General features: G+C 45.3%; 2 protein-coding genes across 4 annotated transcripts; both read left to right on the plus strand.

Moving 5' to 3' along the window:
- Nucleotides 1–621: 621 nt before the first annotated feature.
- On the plus strand, nucleotides 622–8707 carry LOC117833615 (uncharacterized). Of its 3 annotated transcripts, none has more exons than XM_034713183.2 (14): nucleotides 622–1007; nucleotides 1111–1423; nucleotides 2726–3155; nucleotides 3286–3907; nucleotides 4397–4437; nucleotides 4524–4592; nucleotides 5203–5303; nucleotides 6346–6424; nucleotides 6905–7003; nucleotides 7069–7137; nucleotides 7268–7317; nucleotides 7410–7491; nucleotides 7937–8031; nucleotides 8149–8707. In XM_034713183.2, exons 2-14 carry the CDS (start codon nucleotides 1131–1133, stop codon nucleotides 8294–8296), a joined length of 2178 nt encoding a protein of 725 aa, XP_034569074.1. In that variant the 5' UTR covers nucleotides 622–1007; nucleotides 1111–1130; the 3' UTR covers nucleotides 8297–8707. The 3 variants fall into 3 exon arrangements, with proteins under 3 accessions (XP_034569074.1, XP_034569078.1, XP_034569077.1); XM_034713187.2 differs by having other exon boundaries at nucleotides 1114–1423; XM_034713186.2 differs by having other exon boundaries at nucleotides 622–1423.
- A 5740-nt stretch (nucleotides 8708–14447) lies between these two features.
- LOC140220317 (uncharacterized) lies at nucleotides 14448–22454 on the plus strand. The gene is made up of 3 exons (XM_072290337.1): nucleotides 14448–16207; nucleotides 21968–22195; nucleotides 22285–22454. Exons 1-3 carry the CDS (start codon nucleotides 14536–14538, stop codon nucleotides 22452–22454), a joined length of 2070 nt encoding a protein of 689 aa, XP_072146438.1. The 5' UTR covers nucleotides 14448–14535.
- The last annotated feature ends 5327 nt before the right edge of the window (nucleotides 22455–27781 follow it).

Raw genomic sequence — 27781 nt, forward strand, 5'->3', positions numbered from 1 at the left:
TTTCTTCTAAAATCTCAACGCGGTCCCCTCAGCCCAAAAGTTTCGGTAAGGACAAATTACCAGTTGCGCTTGTGCACAAGACGAAAATGCCGGTTCCTTTTTCAGGTTACACAAAAATGCTCTTGCTAGCTAGGAAGCAAACAAGCGCTAGATGTCGAGGCAACAACACAACACCAGCACAGCAGTAGTTCCCAAGACACACATGCCTACGTACTACTGCACTGCCTACTCCCATAGTAAATGCATTTATCGAGTTCAAAATTTATCCTCAAATAAGCGCACATCTAGCAACAAGACCATCTAACTTTAGTTATTTTTCCTACATTCTCTTGCAATAATTACATTTTTATAAGAATATATATAATTTCTCACTAATATTGATTAGTGAGAGCTATTTTATTTTGAGACCGAGGGAGCATTGAGAGTCGAGAGCATGGCAGGGCCACACAATCAGGATTGTCATAAAGAAACAAAGCTGCATTTCCCGAGATGATGGAGGAGACTTTTTTGCATCCTCGCCACAGTTGGGTCGACAGAGACAGAACCCGTCGCTGTAGAGATCATCCCCGGCATCAGAATCCAATTTGCTATAAAAGGAAAAAAAATATATAAACAAGTTGTGGGCTTGTGGCTGGGGGAATAAAGGCAAGGCGATAGCCAAAACCAAAGCAAATGCCAAGAGAGATTGGGATTGACAGATTCCCTCACTCCCTCCCTCATTGCTGCATCTTTAAGCAAGAAAGAAGGCTGCAGTTGGAACTTGGAAGAAGCCCAGACTTGGGGCCAGCAGGGGATCAAAGAACTCCTGCTGGGGGAAGCCTCTGGTTCTTCCTCACATTTCTGAATTTTTGCTCTGTTTCTTAGGAGCCGGCGTAGCTCTGAATGCCAGCTCAGAAAGACTAGGAAGCAGAGTTGAGCCAAATTTGCTCGCCAGATTGCCTGGAAACGAACAAAAGGCGCCGCTTTGCGCTCTTGGATCGGAGGAATCTTCAAGAAATCGATAAAAGGTGCCTTTTTGGGGACTCCTTTTATCACGGGAGCCTCCAAAGGCGCCATTTTTGCCACCTTGCGAGCTCTGGGGAGGGCGCTGATGCTTGCCATTTGATACAGCAGCGACAGCGCCGCCGGCGATGGCAGCGGAGGAGCTCCTGAGGAAGATGCGGGAGCTGGAGGAGGGCCAGGCCGAGCTCAAGCGGGAGATTTCCAAGCTCGTGCCGGAGCGGCAGGGCGAGCATCCCAACTCGTCGCGCCGCCCGCTGCAGCCGTCGCCGGCGCGGCGCGCCCTCGCCGTGCTCCCTTCCTCGTCGTCGCGGCTGCAGCGCGTGGGCCGCGTCGGGCTCACCGACAGGCAGCACATCAGGGCCCTGCACGCGCTGGGCCAGTCCGTGTATATCATTGCCCCCGGCGGGAAGCTCCTGTACTGGTGAGGTCTCTTGCATTTCCTGGGTTTGATTGTTTCTGCACATGGAGTGTTTGACGAAATGTCAGACAAGCGGTATGCAGAGGTTTAAGTGTAAAATATGGGAATAGTTCGACAATTTTTGACAAAAGTGAGCGGTGTGAACAAATAGTGGAGGTACCAATGTAGTGATCAAAAGTTCAAATATGTTTTGATGCTAAACCACTCCTACTAATGTAGTGAACAAATAGTGGAGGTACCAATATGTTTTTGACAACAGTGAGCGGTGTGGGCATGGATTTGAGTAAGCAGCCAGGTTTTCTAGTATTTTCTCCTTGGGCTGTATCAACTGGCTTTGCATACATTAGCCATCTGATGTACAGGAAATTGCAGTGGTAGTGGGAGGAAATCTGTTGCAGCATTAAGCAATGATTTGATATTGGAATGGAAGTTATGTCACTTAGCTAGTGTCAGTGATCATGCCGCAATGTTTCATTATATGACCTGTGACTTTTGGAATCAAACTAATGGGGGTATTGGAACTCTGTTAACTTCATCATGATGGAAGTAGAGTAACTCAGGTTAGGTAGGCTTTTTTCCCTAATATCTATGTGACAAAATTGGAGTCAGGACCTTGTCAAAAATATACATTTGGCGTACCACTTTAAGTCTTTGTGGCTAATTGCCTTGGTTTGTTCATATACATTTGGCCGTTTACCTTGTCCAAGATATTTGATGCATCACTTGCAGCTTGCTGTTGGTTAATTGCATAAATTGTTTTATATGGTAGAAGTAGTTCAACATGAAAGCATCACGTTTTTTTGGTGGCTATAAGTTTCTGATTAATTGGAACATCATAAGGGAAAGTTCTATGCTGCTTATCTGGTCAAACTGGGTGATAATGGTGAAGATTTATGAGGTGGCTTTTATGACTTAGCTATGGATGTTATCAAAATATCTAATTTTGTTGTATGTTATACATAAATGATGCAATATTTATTCTATTTATGTTTCAAAAATACTTACAAGATTGCATGCAAAATTGCACAGAATTGTGGAAAACAGCTTGAATGTATGGTATGGGATTAACAGAATATGTAGAGAAAATGTTGGTCTTTCTTGTCTTAGTACATCGAGATCTAAACACATGGTATAGCTCGATACATGTAATTACAGTAGATCCCTTCATCCAGATTGTTGCTTAGTTGGCTCAGGAAGCATGTTAAATTATTAATGTTATATGAAATTTCAAGTATAACTCCTCGCTGTTTAATCCTATAGCTACTACCTAATTTACAAAAGGCTCGAATCTTATTTGTATTCTAGGAACCGTTATGCCGAGCAGATGTTTGGCTATTCTGCATCAGAAGCGGTTGGTCATGATGCTGTTGAATTATTGGTTCATCCTGATGATGTCAATGCAGCAAACAATATCATCCAAAATATATTTATGGGGAAATGTTGGAGAGGGAAGTTTCCTGTTAAAAAGAAGTCAGGAGAACGGTTTTTCATTGTGGCCAATAACACTCCTTTGTATGATGATGATGGTAGCTTGGTGGGCCTCATTTGTCTCTCAGTTGATACACAGACATTGGAGGACATAATGGGTCCTTCAACTTCAATGAAATCGTATTCACATCCAGCAAAGCTCCGTTTTCAAGTCAACAATCGGCCTAAATGCAGTTTGTTAAACAAAAGTTCTGTTGACTCTCAGCAACCTCTCCAATCTTCTATCGCCTCCAAGATAACAACTTTGGTATGTTGTACCTCTGAATAGTCAAAGAAAAGACAACTGTTCAGTTGCAGTAGAAAGTTTCTTTTCTGGCATTTCTTCTTTATTTATGTCCTAGTGTACTGTTTTCTTGATTTTTAGAATAACAACACAGGCTACCAAGGTTACAAGTAGAGTTCGTTCTCGGATCAAGACAGGTCAGAACTGCAATGAACAGCAAAGCGGCGGCTCTGAGAGTCAATACTCTGAAGATGATTATAAGGAAGAACTGACGTCTAGTGGAACAGACACCCCAAGAGGGGATGTAGTGCATGATGGTTTTGTTAAAGGAGAGAATTCCCCTGGTAAGTCGAGCAAAACGAGTAGTGATGAGCCAGGAGAAGGAAATGAAAGGCTTTACAAGATTACTTCAAAGGCAGAGGAATTATTGGCCAAGAAGGGGATATCATGGCCTTGGAAAGGGCATGAACATAATGGTACTGGCAAGAGTTACATGAACCCATCACAGTTTCATGATAAGCAAGAGAATGAGCAGATGCATCAGGCCGGTCCAGAGTCAATTGTAATTCCAGATTACCAAGATTCTGAGTGTGCCCAGGAAAGCAAATATGAAGTAACAGGTTCCTGGTGGTGTTTCAATAACGACAGCTTGAGTAGTATGGACAGCAGTATAAGTACTAATAGCAGTGCTATTGAGAGAGTAGACCATGAAGCAGATTGCCTAGATTATGAGATTCTGTGGGAAGACCTTGTACTTGGAGAACAAGTAGGTCATGGTATTCACTTCTCTCTCTCTGCAAATGCTTCTATTTGTCTGCAAATGTAGAAACACACACCTCTCTTGTTCACTCATGCTTCGAAAGATTTATACATGCATAAGGCCTTACTCGAGCAACATGCTAAATTTGTTAATGGCCTAAATGGGATACCAGAATCCCTGGATACGAATTTTACAATTTCTTAATAATCTTACTTCATGTGTCTCTTTGGCAGAATCCATATAGCTGTGCTTCCTATGTCCTTCAAAGCACTTAAATTAATTCCATGATTCACAACAGAACTGATAACATGAATTTGTACCTGATATGATGATAATGTTACATTTCAACTTTTCAATGTCTTGCATATCGTGCAGTGATGGTATTTTGCCTCCGTATGATCATGTGTATAATCAGACAATATGAACAGCAGTAAATCTTTTTTTTACCTGCTCATCCTATTTTCTAATAGATATATTTCTCTCTTGCCATTTACATGATTGGCAGGTTCTTGCGGAACAGTGTATCATGCTCAGTGGTATGCCTCGGTATGTAACTTCTGTCGCATGAATATGCATGGAGAAATTTTATTCTTAGCAGTTGATTCTAGAATACCTATTTTATGCCTTTGTAGGATGTGGCGGTTAAAGTATTCTCCAAGCAAGAGTATTCAGAAGAAATGATAGATACCTTCAGACAAGAGGTAGACATCTATGTCACGTAGGCATATGAAGTTGCATGCTTTTTTTTTTGGATTGAAGGAACTCTATTGTATTATCGAGGTAGACATTTGTGCAGGATGTTGTAATATCGCTTTCTTGGCATTTCGCTAATCCGAGTGCGGTGCTTATATTTCAGTGTATTGAGTCGTGCAGCAAGCACAGCATTCTTAGATTACTTGGTCACTATAGACCAGGTCTCACAACAAAGAATACTGACACTAGTTAGGTTTATCACTATGTCACAGAAACCAATCAGGATTTTACAGTAATTCCCATTTTTTATGCACTCACAAATTTAAGGGGTAAAGTGTGAGTGCTGGAAGCATCCTAAAATAATAATGTGTTAGTTCATGACATAACCTGATGGTGCCCTGTTCTACAGTCACCAGATAACTGAGTGGGATATACTTGGCATGCATGTGCTAGTATGTCTTTCCTTGATAAAACGTTTAGAAATAAAAGACGTGATATGACACAATGTTGACAATTCATCACTCTATCTTTCGTTGATTGTGTTTCTATAGGATCTAGGCTATAGCCATATGCATTATGTTTGTTAACTGTCTAAATCCATATCCTTCGTATGCACAGGTATCACTGATGAAGAAACTACGCCATCCAAATATTATACTCTTCATGGGTGCAGTTGCATCTCCAGAACGACTTTGTATAGTTACGGAATTTCTTCCACGGTGCGTTGTAATCTCTTCCAACTAGAAGTGTCAGAACACCAAGTTAAAACTCAAGAACCATGTGCATATTCTTCTGTGTTACTCTTCTGTTGGTCTAATAGGAGTAACTTGTCTTGTTCGATTTAGATATACAGCTTTCTTCAAAAAAAAAAAAATTCAACTAGGGGGAGAGACGTCCACCCTAGCATTAATATATAGAAGGTGAGAATCAAACCCTTGTTGGCTCACAACCACGCCCGGTACCCAATGTGGGCTACAGCAATGTCTGCACTGAGGAGATTTTAGTGGCCAACGTCAAGTTGTGAAATTTTAATGGTAATCACCTGGTTTTCTGAACTGGGCTGGGATTCTAAGGACATATTCTGTTTAATAATTTCTGGTGTAAAGTTTCACACATGTCACCTAGAAAATAAATGGAGATACCAAACCATAGAGTATCTACCAATGATGACAGAAATGGTTTGTCAATCTGACGCTTCCAATGTCCCTCACTTCAACTTAACATGGTTCCATATAAAGAGGATTAGTCTGCAGCAATCAACTATCCTAACTTCAATCATAGACCAATGGGCCATAAACCTTGATCTACTGTAAGACCCTTGGCTTACATTGCCATTATTCTACTGCCCGTGGATTTAGAGGACCTGATCATTAGGGAAATCCTTAATTTAAACGATTTATTTATGCACAAACAAAAAAAGAAATAAAATATGGGCCCAATACACTAGTATTTTCATTGTTCTTTGCACATTAGGAAGAATATATGGGTTTCAGTCAGTTACTTTGATTCGTTCTTTTCAGAAGATTGATTCTGGTAATTCAGTAAAAGTTTACCAGAACAATCTTTTTCAGTGTTAGATCACTACTCTTAAGCTGTCATTATTATTCGTACACCACTTTCATGATAGCTGCTAAGTGTCCAATGTTATTTTTGCACTAACTGAACTAGCTTTTACGGTATTATGAAAATGAGTTTTAACAAGCTTTTACAGTTGTTTACAAGCACAAAAGAGCCCTAAGCTTTACTGTCTCTGTGTCGCAGAGGGAGTCTGTTCCGCTTACTTCAAAAGAACACCGGAAAGCTGGACCCAAGACGTCGAGTTCACATGGCTATAGATATTGTGAGTGCCTTTTATCTTTCCAGAAATTTCTGGGAAATTGCAGGTCGATAAAACACTGCAATTTTTGGCATTAACACGTTGAATTAACGGAGAAATAGATAAACATTCCTTGGTTGTGCATATCCAGAAGCATAACTAATAAACAGAGAAGCATTACAATATCATTAATTGTTGAAAAGCATGTAGCAGAGTATCTAACTTGTACTTAAACTTGCTACATCAGTTAGCTTCAGTGTATGAAAGCATGTAACATGGTATATAGTGTTGTGTTTAACACTGTGCTAAGCAATTTTCAAAAGCTAGTCACTCAATTAAAGTGATTTTTATGTGAAATATTGTTGGTCCAAGTTCAACCTATTTTTGATCCATGCTTACAGGGTCTCTGATCCGCTGGATACAAAAAATGAGTAATATTCTTGGCTGGATACAAGATTATGTTGCCATGTTGGTTTTAAAAAACCTTGTTTCTATTTTTTGCAGGCAAGGGGCATGAATTATCTTCACCACTGTAGCCCTCCTATTGTTCACCGCGACTTAAAATCGTCAAATTTGTTGGTTGACAAGAACTGGACTGTAAAGGTAACACTGGAATTCAATTTCTCCAATCACTGTGTTTTCTGTTCTCATTTATGTTGTTCAATCAGGTTGCAGACTTTGGTCTTTCTCGTCTGAAGCTCGAAACATTTTTGCGAACAAAAACTGGGAAAGGAACGGTAAGCACGAACGAAATTTACTTGATGAATATGGTAGATACTCTCCAGAAGAGTGAGATTATCATAAACATAGATGCACAACCTTTTCTGCCTATCCACTAAAAATCTGATAATTACCTTTTGTATACAGCCACAATGGATGGCTCCGGAGGTGTTACGTAATGAACCTTCAGATGAAAAGTATGTTCAATAAAGACATTATTGCAGATGGATGTTCCTCCTATCCATTCTAGGATTGATTGTTTCTGACCTTTTTGTTCTTGTTAAATTAGGTCTGATGTATACAGTTACGGCGTTGTTCTGTGGGAACTTGTTACACAGAAGATACCCTGGGATAATCTCAATACGATGCAGGTGCATTTTTTTCTATGCGTTTTTCTATTCGTCTTTTTATCATGCATGGGATAATCTCAATACAATGCAGGTGCATTTTTGCTATGTTTTTTTCTATTCGTCTTTTAATCATGCATACACCTACTTTCTATCATATTGTTTGGTGCATTTTCTCTTAACTGGGTAGAATCAGGCAGTCAATTTTATTGGGGGAGAACAGCCAGCAGTTACAAATTTTACTGGGTATAAATAGTTACAAATAAAAAATTTAATGTTGTTTGCTTCTTATCAGCACTATCCTTTATGTCCGACTGCAAGATCAACACCCACTTGCTCTTATCAGCGCATGGTTTTGTGTACGATTATTCAACTATGATTTCTAAGGAAATCTTTTTAATAGTTTTGTCTTGAGTTTACACAGCCTTGTGCTTGCTCATACAAGCAAATTTGACCCCCCATGCTGCAGGTTATTGGAGCTGTCGGTTTCATGGATCAGAGGTTGGACATTCCAAGCGATACAGATCCTCAGTGGGCATCAATGATCGAGAGTTGTTGGGATAGGTATGCATATGATTAGTGTGCAACTAAATTAAGTCTCTTCTTCGAGAAAATTGTAATTTTATTCTGATAAATAGTGAAAGATGCAGTCCCTCTCACAAGTGTCCTTTCTTTGAGCAGCGACCCACGGAAGCGCCCTTCATTCCTAGAGCTCCTAGACAGGCTTAGGGATCTGCAGAAGCAGTACAGCCTGCAGGCTCAGATGCAACGCGCGTCTGCGGATGCTCTGCTGAAAGGTGGTGCAAAGATGAGAGCTGAAGATTGCTAGCTCCAAATCGAATGGCACATGGCAGTGGACATTGTCGACAACCACAGAGCAAACATGGTGGTTCATTCATTAACAGCGTAGCACGCCAATCTGGAAGGCAAGCTTCGTGCATCTTCCTCGGCCGCTCCTGGAAGAGGGGCTAAGCTCAGAGTTGGAGGTTGCACCAGGAAAGTGGTGCATCCCTTCCCCGGTCTCAAGGCCTGAAGTTTCAAAATGTAGAAATCTTGGGCCAAGGCCACACTGCGGCTGAAATGAGAATGGCAGTGGTTTGTGGCACTGTTTTTTGTATTACGCCCAATTCGTCAAGGCAAAAAAATAGGGAGTTATTCATAAGTTGGATAGTCGGTTTTGATAACATTGTTGTGTGCATAACCTATAAATATAATAATAAAAATAGCAAACTAACCTAAATCAACGAGTTTGTCCTGTCAAATAGCCCAAACAACTAGAAAATAGAACAAAGCCAGGGAACTGTTCTGAGATTTTTTTTATTTTGAAAGCATGGATGTGTTGCGAGTAGGATGGAGAAGAGATAATGCAACTGTTTAAACGTGAATACTGAATACGGATGCTTGGCTTCTTCACACAAATCCGTAAATGAATTCCAACTGGACCCTATGCAAATTTCACCAAAGGTACGGATGTGACATCAGGTGATTAGGTGAATAGAGAATGGTCCTAACTCCTGAACTAATAAAATTGGAACTGAATAAAAAGTATTACTAAGTATACAAAATTATCAGTTTAGACTTTAGAATATACCTGAAACTTAAATAAATCACGGACAATATTTTTTAGATAAAGGGTAAAATCCGGCTTATTATATCCACTTACAAAAGTTCTTAGACTCTAATTAAAAAAAAAGAGGAGCCAGTGGCAAGGAGCCGACGAGGAGGCTGGAGCCTAAAGGCGGGACGACGACGTCTGGGTCAACGAGCTCCGTCACCGGTCCTCCGCTAGATCGGTGAGGACGACTTCGCCAGTTCGCCTTCGACCCCCGAGTCCCGTCCCCAACCGTGCTGCTCCTTATTCAGCGTCTGCGGCGGTCGTCCCCTCTCCATCCATCAGCGGCGGCGGCCCAGGTGTGAGCCCACTCCCTCCTCTCGAATCCTCCTCCAGCGATCCAATACGAATCAGGTGCATACGGAGCACTGCGGGCCGGATCACCACATCACCGTCAGGCTGGCGGCCGAGTTCACTGTCAGGTGCCCACGCGGGATCACCAACAGGCCGGCGGAGCATGACGCGATCCAACAGGCTAACTACACGCGCGCTGGCGTGATTAGTTTCTTCTCACCGTCGGCGAATACTCCCTTCAGACCATGTTCTTTGCGACGCCCTGGCCATCATTCTCCCGGACTGGATGCGCATGGACTGCGTCGTCAAGTCCTGGATTTACGGCACGGTCTCCCCCTGTAACACCCAAAATTTTGAATAATTCAAATTAATTAAAATATGCTCAAATTAGGGTGTTATTTAATTTCTAGGCATTTGATTTCATTTTCCTTAATTCAATTAATTCATCATAGGAATTATTTGTGCATTCATGCTGGTGCATTAATTTTGATTGCTTGAGTTTGATTTAAATTTTGAAATTTCAAATTTAAATTCAAATTCCAAACCATTTTCTCTTTCTCTTTCTTTTTCTTCTTCTTCTTCTTTCCCTGGGCCGAAACTTCCCTCTCCTCCCTTCTTTTCTTTCCTTTCGGCCCGGCCGCATCTCCTCACCGGCCCGCGACGCAGCTCGCCGGCCTCCTCCTTTTTCTCCCCTGCCGGCCTGCTCCACCAGCCGCTCGGCCCGTCGCTCCTTCCACGGTCCAGGACCCCACTCCACCTTCTCTCGCTCGGCCGCGTCGCCGCTTCCTCTGCCGCGGCCCACGCGCGCGTGCCGGCCCGCGTAGCCGCCCCGGCCTGCCGCTCACCCGACGCCGCGCAGCCCGCGAACGCGCGCCGGCCCACGAAGTCGCGCCGGCCCGCCACCCGCCTTCTCCTTCCTCCGGCCGGACTCCGCTCCGACTCCGCAACGGCCGCCGCCGGATCCGCAGCCGTCCGCCTCCGCTCCGACTCCTTCGGGGGAGTTTAAACCCGCGCCGCTCTATCCCCTAGCGCCTATAAAAGCCGCCGCCCCCTCCCGGTCTCCTCCGCCCAAACGCCAGCGCCGCAGCTCACCCGAACCCTAGCCGCCACGAGCTCCAGCGCCGCCGCCTCTTCCCCGCCGTCGATCGCCGCCGTCGGTGAGCTCCGGTCGACGAGAACCCCCAAAACGGGATCGCCGCACCCTCCTCTCTCTTCTGGTGCAACCCGCGCTTCAAATGGTGCCCCGGAGCGCCGTTTCGGCCAACTCCGGCGACCCGCCGCCGCTCGCCGTCGCACGCCGCCGCTCCCCGCCGCCGCCGCTCTGTTTCCCCGCCGCCGTCGCGAGTCGTGGACGACCGTGGCCGTCCGATCTCGATCCGACGGTCGGACGCGAGTCAATCAAGATCGCGTACCGGTCAACCGAGCCGCGCCGCGCCGCTTTTGCACTTGAGCCCCTGTCTTTTTCGCAAATCAACCCGCGGTCCAGATCGCGTTGAAAATAATTCCAGATCTGCCCTCGCATCTTTCGGTTTAGCCCTTGAACTTTCCAGAAATCAACCCGCCGTCCGGGTTTGTTGTTTTTACGCGTCAGACCCTCGGTTTATACGCATAATTATGTATAAGCCCTCGGTTTTCGCGAATAGGCCCTGAAAGTTTTGTTTTTCTCACAGAAAAGTCCCTGGATCTTGTTTTAATCATATCTTTTGCATCTTAACTCCGTTTTTCGCATTCTTTATATCCACGTGTTCGTTTTAAAGCGTAGATCATCCTTTCAAGCTTGTTTTCTCTGTTTGACTATGTTTGGTGTACTGTTTTCTTACTTTTTGCCCATGTTTGCTTGTATGTGCTCGTGTGACGCGTGTAGACGCCCCGCAGTTCGAGGGAGTTGCCGATCAAGCCTTCGAGGAGTACGAACAGCAGGAGCAAGGCCAAGAAGGCAAGTCGTGTCCTTGATCACTATCTTGTTGTCCTATACACCTTTACTTTCTCGTACTCAACATTACGCTATGCACATATTAATATTAAGTTGATGGGTCCCAATTAAGGTTCGCCTAGATTGATTTACCTTTGCCTTGACCAACCGGTTTACTTTATGTTGGGTAGCTCATGCTTAGTGCTTACTTGGTACATGGTGGTTTAACTACACGCAATGCTTAATCTTGATTTACTTCTGTTATACCTTTCATTAAGACAAGATCATTATTTGTTAATCGGAACATGGAGAACCACCCAGGAAAACAGTGCTACCACAAGACTAAATGGCTCTGGTCTTGGCTGATTAATTAGAAACTCTAGCTTGGGGTTACCTTACCGGAAGGGCAAGAGGGGAGGCGTTGATGGGATATAGCACTCACTCTCTTGGGAAGTGGGCTTGGCTAAGACACTATGCCCTCTAGGGGACTGCTATGTTTCGCTTCGACCTGAAACCTTAGCGGGTTACCACAATGCTAGCGAATCTTTGTAAAGGCCTCGTAGCGTCCCTATGCAATCACACCTCGGAAGTGTGGTATGGTGCCTAGCTAGCATCGCATGGTTGGGTCCAAAGTTCTTTTGAGCTTTTACGCGACTTGTGGGTAAAGATGTGCCACCTCTGCAGAGTGTTAAACTGATCGATCAGCCGTGCTCACGGTTAAGAGCGGCCTGGACCCTCACATGATAATATTATCGGAAGATGGACTTAATTTGTTATCATTTCATGCATTTGTTGCTTACTTTATGTTCATGTCTAATTTCGGGTGGTATAAACTTATACTTAGTTAATTGCTAATAAGACTTGACCAACTTAATTAAAAGCGAATGCTAATTATGCCTTAGCCATACCTTGAATTAGCCTTACACTACACTATTCCCCGCGACTTGTTGAGTACCAACCATAAGTGTACTCACCCTTGCAAAACCGCTGTTCAGACCAAGTCAATTGGGAAGAGGAGTACTTCCACGACTTCGAGGAGTTCTAGGCGTACGTTTCTTCAGTCAGCTGCCTGTGGAGTCGTCGTCATCTTTGGAGTTCCGCTGCGTAATAATTAGACTTTGTGGTTTATGTGAGACTTTCGGTCATGTAATAATGGTTAATACTCTCTTTATTCGATTTAGCACTGTCTTTGCTATTCACTATTGTCGTACATGTGCGTAACTTGATCCTGGCGCACATGTATTTAATGCACTCGATTTTGTCCTTAAAATCGGGTGTGACAAAAGTGGTATCAGAGCCGTGTTGACTGTAGGACGTTAGCCTAGTTAGAAAATGGTCGTATTTAAGGATTATAATAATCTAGTAGCCATTCGCACCTTTCTTAATTTAAATCTACTTAATTATTGTTAAACTTGGTTTGTCTCATCCTTATTGCTATTTTATTATCTAGCTTTGTTCAAAATTTTATTCTAAAAAAAAAAAATTTCTTCTTTCTTTCTGTTAGATGGCTCGCACCCGGTTGACCGCACGCAAGAGCACCCGTCCGCCGCGTCATGGCATCGCGCCGTCGCACGCCCCCGTGGATCCTTGGGACGAGGAAGAAGAGGAAGAGATCTTCCAGCATCCGGGGGATGACTCTGACGAGGACGCCATGACCATGGAGCAGGAGACCACGCCGTCACCAGCACCGTCGCCAGCACCGGCGCCCGCTCCTGCACCAGCCCCGACGCCCGTACCGGTCGTCGACTTGACGGATGATGAGCCTGAAGCAGATCCCGAGCCTGAGACATGGATCAAATGGGTGAAGGAAGATTATGGCCAAGGAGTGCACATGGCCGACATACTCAGGTGGACTTGTCACCGCTTGGGGTACGGCATGAGGCCACTCTACAAGTGCTCTCGGTTCACCCACCCTCGCTATCCCACTTTTTGGGAGGTGAAGGTTGTCCTTCGTGAGGAGCACGAAGGAGGATGGGAGGTGAAGGCTATTCACCATGATGTGACCGTAAGGAGGACCATGGAATCCGGCATTGCCGAGGCCGCCAGGAGGGCACTTGAGGTCGTCTCCCACAAGGAACGGCCGCGACTGCAGCACACTTACCATCGGTTCCTTCCTTACCGAGCTAGTGGGGAAGCAAGAACCTTCATCGCTACTAATGACGGGGTTGACATGGCTACAGACTTCCTCCGCAAATACACGTCGGCAGCTCTCACCGCACTGAATGAAGCAAACAACCACATCCAGGAGCTTCAGCAGGAGGTTCAGGAACTCCGGTGGGAGAGGGATGCAAATATGGCTGCCGCGACGGGAGCACCGCCGCCGCAGGAGTTTGCTGTTCATCCCGCTTCGTCGCCGTCGCCTAAGCGTCCCCGCTACGACTCGCCCGGCGCCGCAGTAGAAGACCTCTAGGAAATTAGGAGTGTCTTAGTTTAAATTCTTGTAATCGTTAGACGTCGTTCGAGTGTGTTAGTTAAAGTGTGCTTAGCTGTTTGGTTTTGTGCTACATGTTTGAGTTGGATTTTGTAATGAGTGCGGTATGTGGGGCAATTGCCACACGATACTGGTCTTAATAAATAAAGTGCTTAGTTGGGTTTTATTTCTGTTCTAAATCAGTATTTAATCTTCCTTAATCATGATCTACCATCTGTCTAAATCTATCTATCATGCAAGCTAAGCGACATACAATTCTGTTCTCGACATTATCTGACACGCCAGTACTGTTTTATTTATAACTCGAGCTACGGAAGTCCAAATGACATGAAACCAGTGGGGTTAGTTTCATAACTTCGTGGAGTAATTTCTGTAAAATTATCAGAATTTTTGGATTATCTGTCTGGGAGATGTATGCAAAATAGTAAAGCACTCAGAATCTGAAACTGTCGACAGACACTGTCAGCTTGTTAATTTGGTAACTCGAGATCCAGAAGTCCGATTGAGATGATTCCAGTAGGGTTGGTTTACAAATTTAATAAGTTACGACTTGGTAATTTTTCAGAATTTATGGACACTTCTTCTGACGGCCACACCTAATTAAATGGAGCTAACGGAATCTGTTTTACTTTTACATCTGGTCGCTTTATCTTTCTTAGTTATTCTTTCACACATCTATCTAAATCGATTGTCTCTAACGCTCAGATGGTAAACACCAGGTCCGGATCAGGAGTTGACCGTCCCGCAGTGCCTCGCCTCAGGGACAACAGCAGCAATCTCAACACCGCTCCGCAACAGAACCAGCAAGCACCTGCAGGGATGGAGCAGTTTCTAGTAGCTCAGACTCAGCTTCTCGCCGGGCTGACCAACACCGTGGCAGCTTTACAAGCTCAGCTGAATAATAATAACAACAACAACAACAACCAGCCGCAGCCGCCACCAAGGGACAGGCACAGGGAGTTCATGAGCCACAAGCCCCCGACGTTTTCACATTCTCCGGATCCGTTAGATGCTGATGATTGGCTGAAAACAGTGGAGAAGATGCTGAATATCGCCCAGTGTAATGACAGGGAGAAGGTCCTGTATGCTTCAGGACGCCTGGAAGGGCCAGCTGCCGATTGGTGGGATGCTTACACCGCCGCACATGCCAATGCTAATGGCATTACCTGGGATGAATTCCGGACTAGCTTCAGAAGTCATCATATTCCTTCGGGGTTAATGAAGCTTAAAAAGAAGGAGTTCCTTGCTCTTAAGCAGGGGAACATGACAGTGGCAGAGTACAGGGACAAGTTTGTCCAGTTGTCCCGATATGCTCCCGAGGACGTTGCTGATGATGAGCAGAAGCAGGAGCTGTTCTTGGATGGGTTGATTGGACCGCTCCAATACCAGCTTATGTCGCACACCTTCCCCAGTTTCCAGAAGATGCTAGACAAGGCAATTGGCCTGGAACACAAGAGGAACGAGCTCGGGGAGATGAAGAGGAAATTTAATTCCCAGTCGTCTTCAGGAAGCAACACTCGCCCTCGCTTTGCTCCACAGCAAGGGACGCCGTTCCGCGCAGGGGGTCCGAGTGGGAATTATGGGCAGCAGTCATTCCAGCGCCCCGCTCAGCAGTCATTCCAGCGCCCCAGCCCGCAGTTCCAGCGTCCAGGGATGCAGACTATGCAGACTCCGCGCCCTAGCTTTCCGCAGAGCCGCCAGATGACTCCTGCAGGCGCTCCAGTGAGGCCTAATGCTCCTGGGGGTAACACTTGCTACAAGTGTGGTGAAGTTGGCCACTATGCCAACGCTTGTCCCAAGAGGAGTGTGCCTTCTACCCCTGTGCAGAATAACAACACCCCTCGGCAGAACCCGCAGGCGCAGCAGTCGAGGAACGTGAACCAGACCCCGCAGCGCGCGCAAGGACAGCAGAACTTTGTGCGTGGCAAGATAAACCACGTGGATGTGGATACCGCTCAGGAGGCCCCAGACGTTGTGCTCGGTATGTTTCTTGTCAACTCAGCACCCGCCTCAGTATTATTTGATTCTGGAGCATCCCATTCTTTCATTACTGCACAGTACGTAGCTAAGCATAACATACCCATAAGTACCATGCCACGCCACATGCTAGTCAGTTCACCAGGGGGAAACATGAAAGCATCATATCGATGTAACCAAGTGAACCTCAAGATAATCGGCAGAGATTTCCCGGCTAACCTTATAGTATTGGAATCAAGTGGAATTGATGTGATACTCGGAATGGGATGGTTGAGCAAGTTCGATGCAGTGATACAGTGTGCAAAAAGGTCGGTTCTTCTCACAAGCCCAGCAGGGGAAAGGATTGAATTTGTGGCTACTATACCTTCAGCAGCAGATTGTGCAGTTAATCAGTTGGCTGGAAAATCCTTGGAAGATATCAAAGTGGTGTGTGACTACCCGGATGTGTTCCCCGACGATTTACCAGGTATGCCACCTGACCGCGACATTGAATTTGCTATTGATCTTTTACCTGGTACTGCACCTATCTCCAAACGTCCTTATAGAATGTCGGTTGAACAATTAAAAGAATTGAAACAACAACTAGAGGAATTATCAGCAAAACAGTTTATTCGGCCTAGTTCATCACCATGGGGAGCACCGGTTATCTTTGTGCCGAAGAAGGACGGTACTCAGAGGATGTGTGTGGATTATCGAGCACTAAACGAGGTGACCGTCAAGAACAAGTACCCATTGCCTCGCATTGAGGATTTGTTCGATCAGATGAGAGGAGCCAAGGTATTCTCCAAGATTGATTTGCGATCGGGATATCATCAGATGAAGATCAGGCCGTCTGACATACCCAAGACCGCTTTTACTTCCAGATATGGTCTCTTCGAGTACACGGTAATGTCGTTCGGGTTGACCAATGCTCCAGCTTACTTCATGTATCTGATGAATAAGGTGTTTATGGAGTACCTGGATAAGTTCGTTGTGGTGTTCATTGATGACATCATGATTTACTCCAAGAGTGAGGAAGAACATGAGGAACACTTGAGGTTAGTGCTTCAGAAATTGAGGGAACATCAGTTGTATGCTAAATTCAGCAAGTGTGAGTTCTGGATAAAGGAAGTCTCTTTCCTTGGTCATATCATCTCCGATGGTGGAATTTCAGTGGATCCAGGCAAGGTTAGGGATGTCTTGAAGTGGAATCCGCCGCAGACAGTAACTGAGATCAGGAGTTTTCTCGGACTTGCAGGCTATTACCGTAGATTCATTGAAGGATTCTCCAAGATAGTAAAGCCCCTCACTACGCTACTAGAAAAAGGAAGGGAATTCAAATGGACAGAGGCATGTCAGGCAAGTTTTGAGGAACTGAAGAAGAGGTTGACCACAGCTCCAGTATTGGTAATGCCAGATCTACATAAGGGGTTCGACATATATTGTGATGCATCTCGACAGGGTTTAGGCTGTGTTCTGATGCAGGAAGGTCATGTGATCGCCTATGCTTCCAGGCAATTGAGGAAACATGAGCAGAATTACCCGACTCATGATTTGGAGTTAGCCGCAGTGGTTCATGCCTTGAAGATTTGGAGACACTACATTCTGGGGACTAAGTGTCAGATCTATACTGATCACAAGAGTCTCAAGTATATCTTCACTCAGAAGGACCTTAATCTGAGACAGCGACGATGGTTAGAGCTGATCAATGACTATGATCTGGAGATTCACTATCATCCGGGTAAGGCTAATCTGGTTGCAGACGCTTTGAGTCGGAAGGGTCATGTTAACTTAGCCTTAGCATTCCAGCTACCTGACGAGTTGATGAAAGAATTTGAGAGGCTCAATTTGAGTGTTATTGCACATACTGAGGGAGCAACGATGGAAGTGGAGTCGACTCTAGAGCAAGAGATACGGGAAGGACAGCTTGAGGATGCCAAGGTCAGGGAAACTAAGGAGATGGTAAAGGAAGGAAGAGCCACTGACTTCACGGAAGACTCTCAGGGAACCTTATGGGTCAAAGGAAGGATTTGGGTACCCGATGTGGGAAATCTCCGAGAGACGATCTTGAAAGAAGCTCACGATTCTGCTTATTCTATCCACCCCGGCAGTACTAAGATGTATCAAGATCTTAAGTAGAAGTACTGGTGGCCCGGAATGAAGAAAGATGTAGCTGCACATGTAGCCATTTGCGACATATGTCAAAAAGTCAAGGCTGAACATCAGAGGCCAGCTGGGTTACTTCAGCCATTGAAGGTGCCGGAATGGAAGTGGGAAGAAATTGGGATGGATTTCATTGTGGGTTTGCCTCGCACCCGAGATGGGTATGACTCTATATGGGTCATCGTGGATCGATTGACCAAAGTAGCTCACTTCATACCGGTAAGGACTACTTACACCGGATCCAAGCTAGCAGAGTTGTATATGGCAAGGATTGTGTGTTTACATGGTGTGCCTAAGAAGATTGTGTTTGACCGAGGTACTCAGTTCACGTCACGCTTCTGGCAGAAATTGCATGAATCTCTAGGCACAAAGTTGAATTTCAGTTCCGCCTGCCACCCTCAGACAGATGGGCAGACCGAGAGGACAAATCAAATATTGGAGGATATGTTAAGAGCATGTGCACTGAAGCATGGAGGTAGTTGGGACAAGAGTTTACCTTATGCAGAGTTCTCCTATAATAACAGTTATCAAGCCAGTCTCAAAATGTCACCATTTGAGGCTTTGTATGGTAGAAAGTGCCGAACACCCCTTTATTGGAGTGAAACAGGAGAGAGTCAGCTATTCGGGCCAGAAATTATACAAGAGGCAAAAAAACAGGTCCAGATCATCCGAGAAAACTTGAGGACTGCTCAGTCTCGACAGAAGAGTTATGCTGACACCAGGAGAAGAGAATTGACCTTTGATGTAGGTGATTATGTGTATCTCAAGGTATCGCCCATCAGGGGTATGCGCAGATTCAAGGTCAAAGGGAAGCTATCACCTCGATTCATCGGTCCGTTCAAGATTCTTGAGCGAGTGGGACAAGTAGCCTATCGATTGGAGTTGCCTAACCAGTTGTCGGATGTACACGATGTGTTCCATATCTCACAGCTTAAGAAGTGCCTCAGAGTTCCCGAGGAACAGTTGCCAATGGAGGAATTGAATGTTCAGGATGATCTTACTTACACGGAATACCCCATTAAGATTTTGGATACTTTGGAAAGGGTTACAAGGAACCGGACGATCAGAATGTGCAAGGTTCAGTGGAGTCACCATACAGAGGACGAGGCAACTTGGGAAAGAGAGGACGAGTTACAGAAGGAATTTCCCCATCTCTTTGCAGGATCTTCCGAATCTCGAGGACGAGATTCTTCTTAAGGGGGGTAGGATTTGTAACACCCAAAATTTTGAATAATTCAAATTAATTAAAATATGCTCAAATTAGGGTGTTATTTAATTTCTAGGCATTTGATTTCATTTTCCTTAATTCAATTAATTCATCATAGGAATTATTTGTGCATTCATGCTGGTGCATTAATTTTGATTGCTTGAGTTTGATTTAAATTTTGAAATTTCAAATTTAAATTCAAATTCCAAACCATTTTCTCTTTCTCTTTCTTTTTCTTCTTCTTCTTCTTTCCCTGGGCCGAAACTTCCCTCTCCTCCCTTCTTTTCTTTCCTTTCGGCCCGGCCGCATCTCCTCACCGGCCCGCGACGCAGCTCGCCGGCCTCCTCCTTTTTCTCCCCTGCCGGCCTGCTCCACCAGCCGCTCGGCCCGTCGCTCCTTCCACGGTCCAGGACCCCGCTCCACCTTCTCTCGCTCGGCCGCGTCGCCGCTTCCTCTGCCGCGGCCCACGCGCGCGTGCCGGCCCGCGTAGCCGCCCCGGCCTGCCGCTCACCCGACGCCGCGCAGCCCGCGAACGCGCGCCGGCCCACGAAGTCGCGCCGGCCCGCCACCCGCCTTCTCCTTCCTCCGGCCGGACTCCGCTCCGACTCCGCAACGGCCGCCGCCGGATCCGCAGCCGTCCGCCTCCGCTCCGACTCCTTCGGGGGAGTTTAAACCCGCGCCGCTCTATCCCCTAGCGCCTATAAAAGCCGCCGCCCCCTCCCGGTCTCCTCCGCCCAAACGCCAGCGCCGCAGCTCACCCGAACCCTAGCCGCCACGAGCTCCAGCGCCGCCGCCTCTTCCCCGCCGTCGATCGCCGCCGTCGGTGAGCTCCGGTCGACGAGAACCCCCAAAACGGGATCGCCGCACCCTCCTCTCTCTTCTGGTGCAACCCGCGCTTCAAATGGTGCCCCGGAGCGCCGTTTCGGCCAACTCCGGCGACCCGCCGCCGCTCGCCGTCGCACGCCGCCGCTCCCCGCCGCCGCCGCTCTGTTTCCCCGCCGCCGTCGCGAGTCGTGGACGACCGTGGCCGTCCGATCTCGATCCGACGGTCGGACGCGAGTCAATCAAGATCGCGTACCGGTCAACCGAGCCGCGCCGCGCCGCTTTTGCACTTGAGCCCCTGTCTTTTTCGCAAATCAACCCGCGGTCCAGATCGCGTTGAAAATAATTCCAGATCTGCCCTCGCATCTTTCGGTTTAGCCCTTGAACTTTCCAGAAATCAACCCGCCGTCCGGGTTTGTTGTTTTTACGCGTCAGACCCTCGGTTTATACGCATAATTATGTATAAGCCCTCGGTTTTCGCGAATAGGCCCTGAAAGTTTTGTTTTTCTCACAGAAAAGTCCCTGGATCTTGTTTTAATCATATCTTTTGCATCTTAACTCCGTTTTTCGCATTCTTTATATCCACGTGTTCGTTTTAAAGCGTAGATCATCCTTTCAAGCTTGTTTTCTCTGTTTGACTATGTTTGGTGTACTGTTTTCTTACTTTTTGCCCATGTTTGCTTGTATGTGCTCGTGTGACGCGTGTAGACGCCCCGCAGTTCGAGGGAGTTGCCGATCAAGCCTTCGAGGAGTACGAACAGCAGGAGCAAGGCCAAGAAGGCAAGTCGTGTCCTTGATCACTATCTTGTTGTCCTATACACCTTTACTTTCTCGTACTCAACATTACGCTATGCACATATTAATATTAAGTTGATGGGTCCCAATTAAGGTTCGCCTAGATTGATTTACCTTTGCCTTGACCAACCGGTTTACTTTATGTTGGGTAGCTCATGCTTAGTGCTTACTTGGTACATGGTGGTTTAACTACACGCAATGCTTAATCTTGATTTACTTCTGTTATACCTTTCATTAAGACAAGATCATTATTTGTTAATCGGAACATGGAGAACCACCCAGGAAAACAGTGCTACCACAAGACTAAATGGCTCTGGTCTTGGCTGATTAATTAGAAACTCTAGCTTGGGGTTACCTTACCGGAAGGGCAAGAGGGGAGGCGTTGATGGGATATAGCACTCGCTCTCTTGGGAAGTGGGCTTGGCTAAGACACTATGCCCTCTAGGGGACTGCTATGTTTCGCTTCGACCTGAAACCTTAGCGGGTTACCACAATGCTAGCGAATCTTTGTAAAGGCCTCGTAGCGTCCCTATGCAATCACACCTCGGAAGTGTGGTATGGTGCCTAGCTAGCATCGCATGGTTGGGTCCAAAGTTCTTTTGAGCTTTTACGCGACTTGTGGGTAAAGATGTGCCACCTCTGCAGAGTGTTAAACTGATCGATCAGCCGTGCTCACGGTTAAGAGCGGCCTGGACCCTCACATGATAATATTATCGGAAGATGGACTTAATTTGTTATCATTTCATGCATTTGTTGCTTACTTTATGTTCATGTCTAATTTCGGGTGGTATAAACTTATACTTAGTTAATTGCTAATAAGACTTGACCAACTTAATTAAAAGTGAATGCTAATTATGCCTTAGCCATACCTTGAATTAGCCTTACACTACACTATTCCCCGCGACTTGTTGAGTACCAACCATAAGTGTACTCACCCTTGCAAAACCGCTGTTCAGACCAAGTCAATTGGGAAGAGGAGTACTTCCACGACTTCGAGGAGTTCTAGGCGTACGTTTCTTCAGTCAGCTGCCTGTGGAGTCGTCGTCATCTTTGGAGTTCCGCTGCGTAATAATTAGACTTTGTGGTTTATGTGAGACTTTCGGTCATGAAATAATGGTTAATACTCTCTTTATTCGATTTAGCACTGTCTTTGCTATTCACTATTGTCGTACATGTGCGTAACTTGATCCTGGCGCACATGTATTTAATGCACTCGATTTTGTCCTTAAAATCGGGTGTGACACCCCCGACCTTGCCGAGATCGTGATGGAACGTGACAAGCCCGCGCTTTCCGCAACTTCATCCAAGGCGACCTCTCCATCGCCGACTACTGCCGTCGCTTCAAAAGCATGGTGGACGCGCTCGGCGACTTGGGCGAGCCAGTCTCCGACCGCACCCTCGTCCTCAACATCATCTGCGGCCTCCACGACCGCTTCCTCGACATCGGGAAGCACATCCGGCACGGGCGGCCTTTCCCCACCATCCTGGTCGCCCGCTCCGAACTGCTCGTAGAGGAGCTCACCATGGCGCTGTGCCGTCCACCGCCCTTCTCACCGGGGCGAAGCCGAGCGCGCCTAGCGAGCAGCGCCTGTCCATCCCGTCTTCATCTTCCTTTGGCGGCCCAGGCTCCGGGGGCACCTCCAGCAAGCCCCCAAGGTCCAAGAGCCGCCGCAGCAAGCGCGGCGGCAACGGCGCCCCCGGCGGATCCCAGACGCCATCCAGCGGCGCCCCACCCGCCGGCACTTCCAACGGCACCCCCAGCGGATCCCAGACGCCATCCAGGAAAATCAACTAGCCACATATATCAGTTACTTTGAAAACATGTAACAGTGTATATTGTGTTATACTTCACATGTTGTGCTATTCAATTTTCATAAGTCAGTAACTCAATTAAAGTGATTTTGCTCTGAAATATTGTTGGTCCGTCCAAATTCATCCTATTTTTCATCCATACTTCTACTGGGCCCACGAACCACTGGATACAAAAAGGGGAAAAAAACGCCTTGGTAGTTTGTACAGATGAGTAATACTTTGGATGTGTACAAGCTTGTCTCGTCATGTTGGTTTTAGAACACTTTGTTTCTATTTTTGCAGGCAAGGGGCATGAATTATCTCACTATTATAACCCTCCTATTGTTCACCGTGATTTAAAATCATCAATTTTATTGGCTGGCAAGAACTGAACGGTAAAGGTAACTCTGAAATTCAGTTTCTCCAATCACTGTATTTACCTAGTTAATTTGCTATGTTCAATCAGGTCGCAAACTTTGTTTTTTCACATCTAAGCCACGAATGTTTCTAAGAACAGGAAAATGAACTGTAAGTTTGAACAAGTTTCACTCCTAAAATACTGAAATTGTCATAAACTTTGGTCTATAACCTTTTTCTGCTTATTTGCTAAAAATTTGATAATTAGCTTTTGTTTACAGACACAGTTGATACCAGGTGTTGTGTAATGAACCTTCAGAGATGAAAAGTAAGTTCAATAAAGACATTATTGAACATAGATGCGCCTCCTATTCTTAGGATTTACAGTTACTTGCCCTTTTGTTCTTTATAAATATATTCTGGTCTTGCGTGTACAGCTATGGGGGTTACTTTGCTGGAAGTTGTTACTCGGAAGATACCCTGGGATAAGGTACATTTAGCTATGCGTTTGTTTGTTATTCTCTTAAGCATTCGTACATGGACTTTCTATCATATTGTTTCATGCATTTTTCGCATTACTGGGCAGAATTGGTCAGCCAGTTTTGTTTGGAAGAACAACCAACTAGGCACAAACAATGATAAATGACCTTTTCTTGTATATCTGCACTGACCTATTGGTCTGCCTGCACAATCAACCCTCAAGTGCTCTTATCGGTGCATAGTTTTGCTTTTTCAGAGTATAATTATTTGGTTATGATTTCTAAGAAAAAGGTTCTTTAATTGTTGTACTCTCTACAGCTCGCAGTTTCTCCAGATTCTAGGAAAAATGGCATTGAGTTAACAGTATCCTTTTCTCTCACTCTTTCTCTTAGGAAAATCTGTGGATACTGAAAACTTCACCTTACGGCTTACCAGGGACATCCACCCCCACCCTTGCAATAGTTGAGCTGTGGGTTTCATTGGGTCAGAGGTACATTTAAAGCGATACATATCCTCATGGGCATCCAGGATCGAGAGTTGCTGGGATAGGTAAGCATACTATTTTTCGTACGAAACAACTATGTACTAATTGTTGAGTTTATGTTTCATTCTGGTCATTGGCAAGGGATACTGCATCTCTGTAAGTGCCCTTTCTTTGAGTAGCGACCCACACTCCCACAGGAACGCCCCTTCATTCCTAGAGCTCCTGGACGTACAGGACTATGGATCCACTCTCTATTATATTATCTTGAATCTACATAGAATCAATTAGTAGATTGAAATAGTAGTCTAATTCAACTGCTTTTTTTCACTGCATCCACTTAATTTCAATCAAGTCAAAATCAAAAAATTCGAAGACAATTTTTCATTGAAAGAATCCATGGAGGGGGAGAAAAATAATACGCGAATAGACTATAGTAAAAGAAAAAAAGTAAAAGGAAAAAATCTACGAATCTTTCATGCTTAAAAATGGCGCGAGATGTTTCAATCGAGATCTTTCAAAAAAAAAGAACATAAAATTTTTTCTAAGAATAAGAAAATAGTATAAATGGAAAATGTGCGATATGTTGTGAATAGCTTTGTGTAAGAAAGTTTAATTTTCTTATGTATAGAACTTTCTTTTTACTCGCCACTTCTAGTAGAATAGAAATTCTAAATTACTATAATTGCCCTTTCTATTATACTAGAATAGATCCTATTTGTCAAATACCTAACGAAAAATTCCTATTTTCCTTTCATTAAGGTACGAGGACTTCTCATTCCACAAGAATGAAAGCATATTTTCATTATGAAAGGTTTTTACTTGGAAAGGACAATGTTCCATACTAAAGGATTCGGGTCCATAACCACGAGTTCCAGTGCGCTAGATATTGTAGCACTTAGCAACGAGGTCCTATCCATTAGTATTCCACGTAAGAAATCCATTAAAAACGGTTGAGCCTGCAGCCTCAGATACAGTGCAACGCATCTAGGGATGCTCTGCTCAGAGGTGGTTCAAGATTGGGGAACTCCAACGACTCAAAATGGAAATGGCTGTTGTGGGAAGGGCAGCTTAAAGGCTCAACGCATCTTCCTCGTCGGCTGCTAAGTTGAGTTGCAGCAGAAGAGTGGCGCATGGTTTCCCGGATCTCAAGCCTGAAGCTTATTCGAAGTGCAGTAATTTTAGGGCACTTATGAATTGAGACTGGCAGTGGTTTGCGGCACTGTTTTTGTATCAACGCCCAATTAGATATGCACAAAAAGGAATTGTTTATAAGTTGTATATGTCGCATTTGCGTATTTGACAATCATAGTGATAAAACTAGTAGTAGAGACTGACCGAAACACAAGGTGATCTTAGATTTTGTTCTCTCTTCATGACTGGTAGCATTGCAAATCTGGAAATGAACTCGAAACGAACTAACAGAATTTCCACAAGTATTTGAAAAGTAACAAAACATTCAAAACAAATATTGATTTTTAGAATTTCAAGTTACAGAACACCCGACTCATGAACCAATAGGAATCAAACTGGACAAAAAAATTGCTTGCAGCGAGAAAAATTATCAGCTTCAAACTTTAGAATATACTGAAACTGAAATATATATGAACAGGTGAGACGACATGATGCCCAGAGCTCCAGATTGGTCGGTACGTGGAACTGAAACAACAATCACAATCGTGTCCTTTCTCAGGCACCTTTTTTTCATATGAAACGGACACGCACGGCCGCACGCATCCCGCCCCCACCACACCACAGGTTTAGACGCTTGCAGCTAGCTTGCTGTTTTCTTCCTCCTCCGCCGCCGCCTCGTCGCCCATCCCCATCATCCGATCCGATGGCATCCACCGCCTCCCCGCCGGCAGCCAGGTACTCGCTCCCTCCGCCGCGCCCTCCTCCCACCCCCCAAATCTTACCGGGGTTCGGGGTTTATGCTTTGGGTTGGAATTTAGGATGGATTTTTTTTTACATGATGGTTTCTCGAATCGATCTGTGGTGGTAGATGCTAATAGGAATAGGTAGTTCGTGTGGTCTGTTGCGCTTCAGTTTTCTGTCATGTTTTTGTGTTGGGGACGAGTATCTGTAGATCTGGACGCGAAAGATTGATGATTTCACAGGCAAATGTGTAGGAAAAAACTGATGATGCTCCACATGTCTTTCCAACTTTCCATGGGAGGATGAAATTTCACGAACACCATCGAATTTTTGTGGGATACCATCTGCTGAGTTGTCTTTTTTTTTAAAAAAAATTCTTGCGGGGTTTCACAAGTGGCGATTGATGTGAATTAATCTAGAATGTATATTTAACCCTCTTGATAGCCTAGTACATCGCTGTCACTCATAACTTTGGTGAATTGATGTAGCTGTAACCCTGTTGGATGCTTCAGTAACTCATACATGCGGTCCTGACTTGCAATTTCGTCTTGCTGCTGTGCCCAGTGAGCTGGATTCTCATCTCGTCGTCTGGGACGCTAGTGCCGAAGACATGGAATTGGCCGCTTGGTTCATCGATTCGACTGCTCCCCGTCACATGACTGGCAACCCGAGCCTTCTCACCGACCTAATACATGTGAGCAACACGTTTGTTGATGCAGGGATTGGCAAGGGAATGCAGGTTGGTGGCATTGGGTCTGTGAACAAAGAAGCTGTTGTGCTCCCTGACGTGTGGTTTGTGCCCGGGCTTGGGCTTAGTATGAACCTGGTCTCGGTGGACCAGCTCACCGCTGACCCCAATCTGATCATTGCGATTGCTGGCACTGGGTGCAATGTCACGAAGATGAGTGATGGATCACTTGTTGGTAGTGCACATCTGAGGCCTGACAACAAGTATGAGGTAGACTTCTTGAGAATTCAGCAGAACTAGGTGCCTTGTTTAGCAGAGTTGATGCATAGGGGCAGTATCACATACTGACTTGCTTCAAATGGATATGCTTCTTGGGAAATTGGTACATGATTGGAAATTCTTTTTCCATAGCTGGTGCATTTCAAGTATATGACAAGGTCTGGATGTGAATCATGTGATATGTCTAATAAAGTGTTCACTTTGTGCAAGTTGTCGGTATCTTGTGGCCCTTTGATGATTCTGGCTTTGCTATATATGCACTTCTACTGAATTTGTGTGTGATGTCTGTCTGCATCCTAGTGGTCCGACTATGGGTGTATCGTGGGACCATTTTGATTTGCTCTGTTTAAGGCAGGAAATGTTTGTTTGATGAATGGCTATAGTTCTGATGTACTGTGCTGTTGCATATTCCCCACGCATTTTGGAAGTGCACTTTCTAAAAGGGTGTAGTTGCACCCAGGCTTAGCCTGGCGTCATCCTTAGTGCTTAACTTTAGCACTCCGCTTCCAACTTTGTGATGCTATTTTCTTCCGTCTGGTTACTACCCTTGAAATGTTCTTTTGCATTGTCTGCTTAGGTATGCCTCTCGAGTGTTGATCTGTTTGTTTTTTTTATGTCAAAATGTCACTGACGACAATATTGCAGAGTGTATAGAGCATCACTTTCGAAAGAAAAACACGCAGCATCACCACAAAACATCCAAATATATAATTTCGAAGTTATTACTAAATGACATTTTTGGAAATAGATATTGATCCATGGGGTCAGAACCCATGGACACAGGTCAAACGCCTGACATGCACTAGTTTACGCCCACGGATGACTGGTCTTTGGTCTGCGGGGTGTAACTGACAGGCGGGGTCAATATCCAGTATTCCAGCGTTTAGTTTTTATTTAATAGGGCACTAAAGGTTAACCACGCGTGACCCCAAGAGTGGACAGCAAATTTCATGGACCGAGCTGAAGAAGGGCTCTGCCATGTGGGTGGCGCTCTCGCCGGCGGCGGGGCTCCGGGAAGGTGTGTTAGCTTCTCGATGGAGTTTGGCTCTTTCCCGAACTCATAAGCTGCTCTAGAAATCGATCTCTGCACATCGTCCTCCTCCAGGAGCCAACCTTGAAATAACCATACCACGTGGAAACACAAAATAACCATGCAAAATGAGAAAACAAA

The sequence above is a fragment of the Setaria viridis genome, chromosome 8 (assembly GCF_005286985.2).
Source record: "Setaria viridis chromosome 8, Setaria_viridis_v4.0, whole genome shotgun sequence".
Classification (NCBI taxonomy): domain Eukaryota; kingdom Viridiplantae; phylum Streptophyta; class Magnoliopsida; order Poales; family Poaceae; genus Setaria; species Setaria viridis.

Bases quoted from the DNA above. Each gene is read 5' to 3' on its own strand.
- LOC117833615 (XM_034713186.2), top strand. From the start codon at position 1,131: ATGGCAGCGGAGGAGCTCCTGAGGAAGATGCGGGAGCTGGAGGAGGGC. The intron at 4,593-5,202 runs GTAGACATCTAT...TCGTATGCACAG, and splicing joins TAGATACCTTCAGACAAGAG to GTATCACTGATGAAGAAACT. The intron at 5,304-6,345 runs GTGCGTTGTAAT...TCTGTGTCGCAG, and splicing joins GTTACGGAATTTCTTCCACG to AGGGAGTCTGTTCCGCTTAC.
- LOC140220317 (XM_072290337.1), top strand. From the start codon at position 14,536: ATGGAGCAGTTTCTAGTAGCTCAGACTCAGCTTCTCGCCGGGCTGACC. The intron at 16,208-21,967 runs GTACTGCACCTA...ACTTCATCCAAG, and splicing joins TGCTATTGATCTTTTACCTG to GCGACCTCTCCATCGCCGAC. The intron at 22,196-22,284 runs GTCCACCGCCCT...TTGGCGGCCCAG, and splicing joins GCTCACCATGGCGCTGTGCC to GCTCCGGGGGCACCTCCAGC.